Source organism: Gastrolobium bilobum, unplaced genomic scaffold, assembly GCF_033153095.1.
Source record: "Gastrolobium bilobum isolate Gb01-03AN ecotype WA unplaced genomic scaffold, APGP_CSIRO_Gbil_v1 utg1240, whole genome shotgun sequence".
Classification (NCBI taxonomy): Eukaryota; Viridiplantae; Streptophyta; class Magnoliopsida; order Fabales; family Fabaceae; genus Gastrolobium; species Gastrolobium bilobum.
In genome coordinates this window covers 595,743-608,810 of record NW_026898998.1, presented here as the reverse complement: position 1 = coordinate 608,810, position 13,068 = coordinate 595,743, and the positions used below count along the sequence as shown (strand labels likewise).

Below are 13,068 nucleotides of genomic sequence, written 5' to 3'. Positions count from 1 at the left end.
TTGTAATTGAAAATTTCAAAAAGCTAAATAACCCTATTCACCCCCTCTAGGGTTATTTCTAGGTTCCTTCTTTCTTTCTAGGTAGCCACTTAGATAACAACAACAACACTCATTTCAATCGTTCCAACAAAAATAGTGTCAGCTGCAAAGTTGACAAAATTGACGAAAAGGCTCGCATTCCAATTATTCTCAATTTATCAGACAATGTATTGTGTGATGTGATAGAAGATTAAATTGCACTAACATGTGGAAGAATATTGAAAGCTTGTACCTGACAAAATCTCTCACCAATAGGTTGTATCGCTAACAAAGACTTTACGCAAAGAAGGTATGCCTATTAAAGAACACATCGATAAATTTAATTGGGTAGTTATGTATCTTAGAAATGTTAAAGTTAAAATTGATTATGAGGATCAAGTCCTTATTTTACTATGTTCTCTACCCCTTTTTAATGAGCATTTTGCTATTATTTTTCTCTAAAATAAAGACTCCGTTAGTATAAAAGATGTTAAGGCATCATCAAATTCTCAAGAATTAAGAAAAATGGTCTTTAGCAATAATACTTATGAAATTGGAGATGATCTTATTGCGAAGGGAGAAGTCTAAATAAGGGATCAATATATAAAGATCGGTCAAAACCAAAAACAAAAAAATATTGAGTATTATTATTGTCACAAGAAGGGGCACACTAAGTGGAATTTCCTAAATTGAAGAAAAATAATAAATATGAGGAAATGGGCAATGAGGATGAAAAGTTTGCTATTATTGTTGAAGTTGTAGAGGAAGGTTCCTCCAATGATAACAATGTTCTTTCAGTTACTATTCTTGATTCTAACTCAAAAAATATATGGGTTATTGATTCGGGTTGTTCTTATGATCCTATCACATGTGTTCCCATAAAGATTGGTTCATCATATATTAATCAATATATAGCTTCTTAATGAGAAATAATATGACTTGCAGAACTATTGAAATAGGTACAATTCAAATTAAGACATTTTATAGTGTTGTAAGAAATTTGACAAATGTTCGACATGTTCCAAAGTTGAAGAATGATTTGATTTCTTTAGGTACCATTGATTCTATTGCCCGTAAGTTTTCTGCTGAAAGCAGGCAGAATATTAACAGATACAAAAGGTGATCTAATTATGATTAAAGGAAAAAAAGATAAAAGTCTTTATTTTTTTGCAAGGTGATACAGTTATGGCTCTGTTTTGGTTTCCTCAAAAGTTGATCTAGATTCAGATGTTACTAGATTGTGGCATATGTGCTTGGGGCATATAAACGAGATAGACATGACCAATTAAGCAATTGTGATTTGCTTTGTAGCTAGAAAATAGGTAAAATTGATTTATGTGAAAAATATGCTTTGGCAAACATAAAAGAGTTAAATTCAGTATTGTTGTGCATAAAACCAAAGGAGCTACGGATTATATTCACTATGATATTTACGATCCTTCAAAAGTTTCTTCCCGCAATGGTTCTAGGTATTTATTGACTTTTATTGATGATTTTTTCCATAAAATTTGAGTTTATACTTTGAAGAATAAAAAATGATGCATTCCAATAATTTAAGAAATGGAATGTCATGATAGAAAATCAAACCGATAAAAAGGTGAAGTTTTTACAGACTGATAACAGTTTAGAATTCTATTTAGGATAATTTAATTAGTTTGCAAGAAAGAATGTATCGTAAGACATCTTACAATCAAGCGTACTCCACAAAAAAATGGAGTTGCAGAATGCGTGAACAGAACTCTTCTTGAGAGAACATGTTGCATGCATTTTATTACTGGCTTGCCAAAAACGTTTTGGGCTTAAGCAGATGACACAACTAGTTATCTGACGAATAAGTCTCCATCAACTACTATTGAGTGTAAGACACCTAAGAAACTATGGTCAGGTAAACTCGCTGATTATTCTTATTTAAGTGTTTTTGGTGTTTCAACCTATGCTCATGTTAATGAAGGAAAATTGAAGGCTAAAGCCAAGAAATGCATTTTTCTTGGATATGGACAAAGTGTAAAAGAAGTGTCCTAATCCAAAGTCACCCAAGTTTCTAATCAGCGGGGAAGTCACTTTAAATGAATCTTTTATGATTCACCAGAAAAATGATTTAATTAATATACACAGGTTGTAATGAAAGTGACAAACATCAGGTGGAGTTACAGGAAGCTCTCCTATGATTCACTTTTGTATCTATTATTATATATGATGACATGTTGATAACTGTTAACAACATGTAAGTGTAATGATGAGTTAAGGGTTGCCCAAACAAATGAAATTGCAAGAATGATTGTTATTGATGAACTCGAATCAAGAGTTGGTCTTAATCATATTTGTACTTTGCATCGAGTTGGAGCTACTCGTTGGAGTTCTAATTACAATTCGATATACAAGTTGTTTAAAATGTTTAAAGCCACATGTGAAGTTCCTGACAATATTTCTAATGAAGGAAAGACAACATCCCGATGCAAATAATGCATATTCGTCATTGACATCTTTTGATTTTGTCATCCTATTGCATCTTATGAAGGAAATTATGGGTATTACTGAAGTCATTTGTCAAGCTTTGCAACGAGAGCCTCAAGATATTTCAAATGTTTTACATCTAATTTCAACTAAAAAAGATCTACTTCAGAAATTAACAGAGACATGTTGGGATGTTTTCTTGGTTCATGTTCAAGAATTTTGCGTAAAATATGACATCGACATTCCAGATATGAGTGCAAAATATATTGAAAGGGGAGGTCATACTCAAAATGAACAAGGTGATTTTTCTATTGAAAACTTTTTAGGTAAATATCTTTTGTGCTACAATTGATTATCAATTGCCAGAATTAAATAGCAGGTTCAATGATAATATTGTTGAATCACTTGCTTTGAGCATAACTTTAGATCCAAGAAATAGGTACAAGTCATTTAATAGTGATGATATTTGCAAACTTGTTGATAAATTTTATTCTAGAGATTTCACAGAACATGAAAAATTGCATTTGAAGATAGAGTTACAACATTTTGAGCTAGACATTCCCAAACATCCAGATTTGTACTCGCTCTGAATTTTGTCAAAGGCTAGTAAGAACTAGAAAGTCTATCATTTATTCTCTTATTGATAGAGTGATTAGACATGTACTCACTCTTCTAGTTTCTACTACAACTACGGAAAGATCTTTCTCAACTATGAAGATAATCAATAACAGACCTCGAAATAGATTTGAAGACTAATTTCTTGATGATATTTTATTACATATATTGAAAAATAACTATTTTGAATTTTAGCATGAATTCAATTATAAATAAATTTAACAATATGAAAACATGTATACTAAGAGTTAAGTGAAGTGATCTTTTGTGTGGGCTCTGCCCCCTTTTCCTTACTAAAAAAAATAGTTAAGTAACTTAATTTCTATAATAAATTTCTTTCAATTTTTTTTATGTTAGATTTATATTGTATTTCAAGTACTTTTATTTATAACAGAGAATTTTTTACGCGCCCGTTATTAAAATTCCTGGCTATACCATAACTTGTGTGTTATGTGTCATTTTATTTTTTATCTTATTTTCTCTATCTCATATTACTGATCCAATTTTATATTTGTTGCTTTGCCCATAATAATCTTTAACTTAAAATCATATGTTGATGAAAATACTAAATTCCATATGAATTGAATGGTCTATATTACCTAATATTAAAATCATGAGATAACAAAAACAAAATTGAGTTTTAGGATACTTAAAGAATTATTAATATAACCCGCATGTATTTATCCAAAAAAAAAATATAACCCGCATGATGCAATGGTCTATATTACCTAATATCAAAATCATGAGATAACAAAAACAAAATTGAATTTTAGGATACTTAAGCAATTATTAATATAACCCGCATGATGCAAGAATTCTCGTGTGAACAAATGAAAATTTTTGGTTATTTAAAAAAATTGTTAATATTTTTTATCAACCTCGTGTTGATTTTACTGTCTGCATACATTGATAGATAAATAAATATTTCAACATCATTAGAATTTTTTTTTTCGACTTGCATCATTACATGGAAAAGATAAATTTTACTTGTATTAAACCACATTTTTAAAGTTTTCTGTAAAAAAAAAAAAAAAAAGGTTATGTTGATGGTACCTGCCACCTGGAAAAGTTTAATTTTTTTTTTTTGTTGACAATTAAAGTTTACACGTCTCAAGTTCCGTTCCGTGATTCCAGGACGGCGTTGCTGCGATATTGTGTGGGGACCACAAACTTGCCCCCCCTGATCGCTTTGCCACCTTGGCACCTTGCATTCATCTTCATATGACACTTTGCTTCTTCCATAGAAAAATGGATTACAAGAAAAGATAAAAAAGGACTAGTATGAAAAATTAATTGACAAATGGAGGTAATGCAACGAACTAAACGTGTACGACCTTGAAAAGTCATTTAATCGACCTGGTCTGTTTCTTGATTATTTTATGAAGACCAACTGGTTCCCATTTTTGTCCTAGTTCAAACACGATCTATCTTCAGTTTCTTAATTATTTAACTTATGAAGACCAGCTGGTTCCAATTTTTGTCCTGGTCCAAACCCGATCTACATTCAGTATCCAAACCGCATATTCCCCCTTTTTTAAGCCAGGCAAAGGAAATTCAAACCGCACGTCGCTAAATTAGAATTGAATGGTGCTACGACTAAAAGGTTGTTTTAGCTTAATTAATTGCTGAAATATAATTGTGTTAAAAATTTGATATATGTAATTTTATTCTAATCGAATTAGATTAGTTGAAGAATCATGATCCAATAAATTATATATAAAAAATTGAAATGATGTAGTTGAAATGAAACTAGCTGTGTTATCCAAAAGAAAGAAAGAAATGAAACAAGACAGTGAGGTGCCAGCCTCTACTAATGTAAATACTAAATGCCCCTTTTTATTTATTAATATATTTATATATATAGCTACATGCCTACAGCCTACAGCCTACATGCCCCTTATTGTTACGAATACATTTGATTGCTTCTACGCCACTTCATTGATTCGCCAATGACGGTGGAGACCGCGTAACGGAATGTTACCTAATGCCCAATGCAGAGGGGAACAATGATTTTCAAAATAATTAATCTATATTACAAACTATTTAAGATCTTGAATTTTTTAAAACTTATCATAATATTTCCCATTTATTAAACAAATTAATAAATTTTGTAAAAAAAAATAGCATAATTATTATATAATAAAATGATTTAATATAATTACTTCTCATATTTTCATTATTCTTCTTTTTTTCTTTCTCTTTCGATTTTCTCTTCTATTCATTTTTTTTTTAAATCCCAACTCTATTTTTTCGTTTGTCAAAAAGTAATGCATCAAAATCCCAATTTGACCATCCATCTATTGGCAGATCTACGAATGAAATAATAATATTAACAACAACTTTTAATTTAAATATGTATGAGTAGATCATAAGTCACTAGTAGCTTCGCGAGCAAATAGTGATCTGCTAACCTAACTGTCTACAGAAGATGGATAACCTGCAGGTAGAATTTTCTCTCTCCCTTAATTATTAGAAAATTCGAACTTCTTAAAATTTAAAAACTTAAAAAAAGTTGTACCGAAAAAAAAAACTAAAAATAAGTTACCAAAATAAATCAATAAATAAGAAAATAGTAGGAGATATTTTTTTTGGTACAAATACTCGTATGCATGGTCATAAATCGAAATTGGGCCGATTTTCATTTTCTCTTTGTGTGTGTGTGTGTGTTAAATTACTCCTTTTTTATTAGATTGATTTTTTGAATTCAGATCTAACTCTAAAAAAGAGCATATGTAGTTATCCTCGAGTCTTAGTTAAGATAAGATTGGGATCAAAATTACACGAGGTCTAAACAAAACATATAAGTATGATATATGATTTAATTAGCAATCTAAATTTTTATTAAATTACCTGATCCGGATAAAATATAGTAGACCCATTAGAGACCCAATAACATACAAGGAAGTTCAATCTCATTAAGGGTTCAGAGTAAAGCGTGATGGTCAACATCGCGCGCATGGCCAGACGCGATGTCCCTATTGCGCGTGGCAAGACGCAATGCCCCCATCGCGCATGAAACCGCCCTTTGATATAAGATCTCAAGAAATAAGGAAGCTAACTTAAGAACCAAGGCAAGCTTACCGCGCCTTTGAACTAATAAATAGAGGACAGTACCAGCTCGCCGTGACTTTATCAAGATAGCTTGATACTAAGGAGATAAGGCTACTTAGGTCCTAGCCTGACCTGCAGCCCAAACATGACCAATCAAAAGTCATACCGCCTTATGAAGGCGACATCATAATTGCTATATAAGCAGGGGGTACACACACCTAGGTACATCTATCTATTTCATTATTCACATACATACTCTTGCCTTTGATACTGACTTAAGCATCAGAGTATCCCATTCGGACTCATCGCGCTAGCAAAAGACAAAGACATACTGATCTTCAACAACAACTCCAAGCTCAAGACAAAAAACACCATTCACATCTCAACACGTGTGTGATTTGGCCGATACATGTTTGGCTATTTAGCCAACCTATACTGTATTTGGTCTGATCAGTACCACCAAAGCGGACTTAATTAAAAAAAAGTTAGAAACAGCTTATTTTTTTTAAAAACATGCACACAAGTAATATTGTTTACTCGAAATATACGTCATAAAACTATGTTTTGTATATTTTTTTACTATTTGATTATAATTAATGCACGTCAAAACTTTACACACAGAATTTAATTTTATAAATATCGTTACGAGCAAACGTGGATGACGTGGCAATTTGAATGTTATCTATCATGGATTCATGCAAAACTCAGGAGAGCTTAATGCTCAGCCCACACCTGATTCCCACCTCAGTTGGCGAATATCCGTTTTGTTTCTGGCACAAATCAACTGTAACCGACGAATATACGTTTCGTTTTTGGCACAAAAGTAACAGTTACGGGGACTTCTCTTTCTTTTATTTTTTTGAAAATCGAAGACTCCTCCTGAGGGGGTCCTAATTGCAACGCACGACCGTTAGGAATGCCGTCACCGTCAACAGTGGGTCTACGTAAACGGTAGACCCAATCAGCATAGTTCCGGACACGATATTTTCGCATCACCAGAATATACGGATAAGAGGTGCTTATTCATGCTGAGTAAGTAAAGTAAAGTAAAGTAAATAAACAACAACTGTATCCCTCTTCCATCGATTCTAAAATTTATTGCACTAATTAAACCAAAATCAATATTAATAATTAAAATTAAAAGCTATGATAATCCACATAAATGATTAGCACGAGAAATATCATTGTTTGATTGAATAACAACTTATTATAATTTTTTGAAAAATCACAATGTTATAAGTAAATTTACTTAATTATTTGGTTACTAGTGTCTTTTAGATTTCAACTATTTCATGTTCAAGTGTTCAACTAGTCGATATGACACGCTACTTACAATAAATATTTTATGTCAAGTGTGAAAGGAAGGGTAAGAATTTTTTTTATTTTATTTTCTCAAGAGGGGAAGTGCGTGAAAGAGCAAACAGAGCGGGAACGCGTTGCGTACTTGTTACATTCTCATCGTCTACATAAGCGCTTTTGCTCGCCGCGCTTTGCAGCAAGCATTTCATTTCACTCTTTCAACTCTTCTTCTACCTCTTTCTCTTTGTGCTTTTGCGATATCTGTGCTTTATATCGAAGATTCGTTTGCTTTGCTTCATTCTTGAACTTAGCTTTATTATCAATTGTCGGTGAGTTTCATTCTTGCTTAGTTTGCTTTCACTAGGGTTCCGTTTCTGTTTGAATCTATATATTATTGTTTCGGTGCTCCTGAATTATTCTCAGTCACACATAGTCACGCATGCAATACAAACATCTCTTTACACGGTTTTTATAAAGGTGCTGTACTGCTTAACTCTGTTTTAGAAACATATTTTTAGCTCTAATTTTTTTTTTATGCATTCGAATAGCTCAGATCTATTGTCGTTTTGGATTTTTCTGCCGTTTTTATGTTTGATATATTCCTTTACTTGTGGTAACTGTTGATGCTCAGGCGTTTCGCTTGTAACGCAAGCGGCTCTGGTAAAAGCGAAATGGCTTCTGAATCGGAAAATGTCGAATGGGTTGGTTGATTGCACCCCCTTTTTCAAATTTCTTCCTTCAAGTAATCGTGTTTTATTATAAAAACGTGTTTTCTTTCTTTACTGTCAGAACGGTATTTCTAAGCTGCAAACGGCGGTGACTGAAATCGAGATGAATGTCGATTTTGTAAGCGTAATTGCAACCGTCCATATTTGTAGGAAAAAAAAAAAAAAAACTGTGTGTCTATATATATATATATTAAGATTTGATTAGATTTAACTTTTGGAATCTGCCATAGTTCTCGCGTCAAATGGTGTGGGATGTAATTTTTATGATATTAATTATAATATTAGTTTTCGGACATTGTTCTTTGCGTAATCTTAGAGAGGCCAAAGGTCAAATGAGATTATACTTGTTTTTTTAAGTAGTTGGGAAATTATGTCCAGAAAAGACAGTGATGGATCTGATGAAAATTATTGTTTATTATTTCAGGCTGCAGATATGTCTCCACCCATTGAGACCCCAAACAAGGTTCTCAACTCTCATCATTCCCAACATCCACCTCTTAATGAGAGGATTATTTCATCCATGACCAGGAGATCTGTTGCTGCACACCCTTGGCATGATCTTGAGATAGGTAAGCAATATCATTTTGAAAAATGGTGACATGTTAATGGTTCGATCACAATGTACTGCTTTTCTGTTTCCTTTTTTCTTAACTCTGTTTAGCATGCTAACTGTGTTTTCCCCACAATGCAGGACCTGAAGCTCCCAAGATCTTCAACTGTGTAAGCATACTGAAAACAACTCATAATGATTTGTAACGTTCCTAAGCATCGTAGAATTACTTAGTTGATGGCTAGCCATGCATTTTCCATGCCTGAATAATATTAGAAGATCATTAAATGTTTTACTGATCGATAGAACAGTGAGCGTATTGCATAATGCTTATTCCATTTCCATTTCAGCTTTATCTAGTTTGGCTGTCTTATTATTAGAAATAGCTCTTATGTAACATGACTGACTTGTTCGAAGGGCCCATTTGGATTATCTGTACGGATTTCTGACTGAATGAGTTGTGCAATTTTACTCTAGTTTTAAGCATGTCCTCCTGCACTTGACAATTTGTTGTCAATTACCACACAAAAAAAAAATGTGTTTCATTTTCCCCCCTCCTTCCGATGGCTGAATCTTGCAGGTGGTAGAAATTGGGAAAGGCAGCAAGGTGAAATATGAACTTGACAAAAAAACTGGACTTATTATGGTAATTATGGTTGCTTAGGTTTTTTACCCTTGGTAACTTGTTGCTATAGCCTATAGGATATTGCTGAACTTGCTTCTATGTGCAGGTTGATCGTGTACTTTACTCTTCAGTTGTGTATCCTCACAACTATGGATTTATTCCACGAACTATTTGTGAGGACAGTGACCCCTTGGACGTCTTGGTTATCATGCAGGTACTTTTGCCTTGCTCATATTGTCAATTTCTACTTGCAAATTAGTGTGCCTTGTGTGATGATTTCCTGTGATTTAAGCATATCTCCACTGCATATTTATGAAAAACTTTTCTCAAATCAGGATTCTGTTGCCAGTTGTTATGACAATTGTGTACTGATTCACTGAGTTTCCAACCAAAACATGCATGCTATGAAAAGTTGTCCAAATTTAGACCACCTATCCTTATTTTGGACCGTATTTTATGTAGTTTTTATAAAGAGGTCAACATTTAAACTAAACTCTGTTAAATGGAGTTTTTATAATTTTCATGATTTTAATGTCTTATAAAGTAATCTTTATCAATTTTAAAATCCAAACCAATATGAGAGCCAATGAAGAGTCTTCTACAACAATTTTGTATTAAATGTTTGGATCATCTTACAATTTTAGATCTTTAGTTTAGTATTGAATCTATTAGATGTCTCCTTTTACGTTTTTTGATGCTTTGTGAGATGCTTAGCCTTACTCATACTGAACAGGAGCCAGTTCTTCCAGGTTGCTTTCTTCGGGCCAAAGCTATTGGACTCATGCCTATGATTGATCAGGTATATCAGACATTCCCTTTTTTTCACATGGCAAGAAAATCTCTTTTGATTATTGATCTAGCACTAATTGTGATGAAGCTCAGGGTGAGAAAGATGACAAGATAATCGCTGTCTGTGCTGATGATCCTGAGTATAGGCATTACAATGATATCAAGGAGCTTCCTCCACATCGTTTAGCTGAAATCCGTCGTTTTTTTGAAGACTGTATCCTTCCAAAAATTTCAAATTCTCTTGCTTGTTCAATATTTTATATTTGTTAGCATCTACAACGATGAAATATTGGTATCTTTTATAGCCAGCATATATATGAAACATTTTATATTTTTCCTTCACAAAGGAATTAGACAAGAAGAATGAGAACAAGGAAGTTGCAGTAAACGACTTTCTTCCTGCCTCAACTGCCTATGAAGCGATCGAGCATTCCATGTAAGCAACAGTTATCTGACTCATGCACACTAAACCATTTGTTTTCCATTTAATAATGCTTAATCTTCAATTTGGATTGACTGATTGGTTTGGAAGTTATGACTGATTTCAATTCGCCCAATTTTGATATAATTTCCTATACTTTGTGTGAAGAGGCATGTTACAATTACAATCTTTTTGTTTACAACTTTAATTATGTATTCCGGGAAGTACACATAAGTAAATGTATTCCCTGGAACATAAAGTTGAGTTTGTAAACAAAAAAAATTGTAAATATAACATTTCCCTTATATGTGAAATAGTAGTTTTTTTGTAATTAATTAAAATGTTAGTTTTTAAAATATTTTAAGAATTCATTTTTAATACTCCTCTTTTTATGCATGCGCTAGGATGATTTAGAGTGTAATAACCTTTGTCCTTTGTTGTGAAGGTCCTTGTATGCGGACTACATCGTTGAAAGCTTGAGGCGGTAGTATTGATGCATGGGATTTTGTCTGGTCGTGAAGACATGTTTTGAAAGGCTGCCGTTTTATAATTACGATTGTGACGAAAAAAAGGCTTTGTAATCCTATCGCATGTACATTGGTTCCAGAACTGACAACACATGCATATTCTACACATTTGTGCTTAATTTTGAGTGTTGAACGATACTTTCATTTACTAATATCAAAGTCAGTTTTATATTCTTCTTGCCTTACTAATCTAGTGCATTTTTATTACGATTGTTCACTACTGTGTTTTCTGTGCTCGTGGTCATTGTTGAGGCGGAAAATTGCACTGAAACATGATGAAATTTTTTTAGTTGCTTATCATGTAAAATGTGTAAATATTATGCGGTAAGCTAACATTTGACAACGCAATATTATTCTCCCTCACCCAAAATTGGAGTCTCGTAAATTTGGAGACGCAACGTGTACATATCATGATCATCAAACTTAGATGAAAAATTTATGCATTAACAGCCAATAGCATGCCTACAGAAGATCCATTAATTAAATTATAACACGTTGTATATCATTGATTGTTTCTATTTCATAATGTAATAAAATAAATAGAAATTTTAAATTATGAAATATTATTTTGATTATTATTTTTTAATTCTTGATAGTTGTTTGATAAATTTAAATGGATTAACAAATTCGGCATTTTTAAAAATAAACAAATTAAACACAAAATATTTTACATAAGTCATCTATTTAGACCAACCTAGTATGACTTATACCTTATTTATACTCTTCGACTTCCAAGCAATGTTTTAAAACTCGGTTAAATATATTATAAAGTGTATTTTTATCAACAATTGAGGATAGCTTTGTAATAAATGGTAATATTGCTCACTTCCATAAAGATTGAAGGAGATATAGAAGATATCATGAAGAAAGTGAAAAACATGTGATCAATATTATTGGAGGAGATATGGAAGATATCATGAAGAGAGAGAAAAACATGGAATCAAATAAAGATTAGGATAGATTTTGGGTCTGTTTGATTGTATTCTGGTTTTTTTGTTCTTAAAACAGTTTTGTAGAATAGTAATTGAAACAGTTGTTTTCTATGGTTTTTTTGTTTTGAAAGTTAAAAATCAAAACAGAAAACAAAAACAACCCAGTTCTCTAAATTTGATTTTAAAAACAAAAAACAGTTACAATTTTTTAATTTTTTTTTACAAAACAGACCTTACCAAACGAGATTTTTTGTTCTGAAAATTAAAAAACTGTTTTTGAAAACAGTTATCTAACACTGTTTGAATACTGTTTTCAAAAACAGTTTTTTAGTTTTTAGAACAAAAAAACTCGTTTGGTAAGGTCTGTTTTGTAAAAAAGTTTTTAAAACTGTAACTGTTTTTTTGTTTTTAGAATCAGATTTAGAGAACATGTCTGAGTTGTTTTTCTTTTCTGTTTTGATTTTTTACTTTCAAAATAAAGAAAACATAGAAAACAATTGTTTCCATAATTATTCTACAAAACAGTTTTAAGAACAAAAAAACCAAAACACAATCAAACAGACCATTTTTATGAAAGCCTTTCATTTGCTTCTCTTCGATGGAAGTTTTATTTTCCCAGAATGTATCCTCATTTTTGGCCTAATTCTTCTTCTGATGATCGATTCAACCTCTGATCAAAAAGAGAAATCTTGGTTCTATTTTATCTCTTCAACAAATTTAGTAATGAGCATAGTGGCCCTATTGTTCCGATGGAGAGAAGAACCTATGATTAGCTTTTCGGAAAATTTCCAAACGAACAATTTCAACGAAATCTTTCAATTTCTTATTGTACTATGTTCAACTCTATGTATTCCTCTATCCGTAGAGTACATTGAATGTACAGAAATGGCTATAACATAGTTTATGTTATTTGTATTAACAGCTACTCTAGGATGAATGTTTTTATGCGGCGCTAACGATTTAATAACCATCTTTGTAGCTCCAGAATGTTTCAGTTTATGCTCCTATCTACTATCTGGATATACCAAGAAAGATGTACGGTCTAATGAGGCTACTACG

At 32.1% G+C, this 13,068-nt stretch overlaps 1 protein-coding gene across 5 annotated transcripts; it reads left to right on the top strand.

Moving 5' to 3' along the window:
* The first annotated feature begins 7,539 nt into the window (after positions 1 to 7,539).
* On the top strand, positions 7,540 to 11,242 carry LOC133286151 (soluble inorganic pyrophosphatase 4). Of its 5 annotated transcripts, XM_061483520.1 has the most exons (11): positions 7,540 to 7,766; positions 8,069 to 8,138; positions 8,227 to 8,283; positions 8,590 to 8,734; positions 8,857 to 8,885; positions 9,296 to 9,361; positions 9,447 to 9,554; positions 10,074 to 10,139; positions 10,223 to 10,343; positions 10,484 to 10,565; positions 10,996 to 11,242. In XM_061483520.1, exons 2-11 carry the CDS (start codon positions 8,109 to 8,111, stop codon positions 11,036 to 11,038), a joined length of 747 nt encoding a protein of 248 aa, XP_061339504.1. In that variant the 5' UTR covers positions 7,540 to 7,766; positions 8,069 to 8,108; the 3' UTR covers positions 11,039 to 11,242. The 5 variants fall into 5 exon arrangements, with proteins under 5 accessions (XP_061339504.1, XP_061339506.1, XP_061339507.1 ...); XM_061483522.1 differs by lacking the exon at positions 8,227 to 8,283; XM_061483519.1 differs by lacking the exon at positions 7,540 to 7,766 and having other exon boundaries at positions 7,774 to 8,138.
* The last annotated feature ends 1,826 nt before the right edge of the window (positions 11,243 to 13,068 follow it).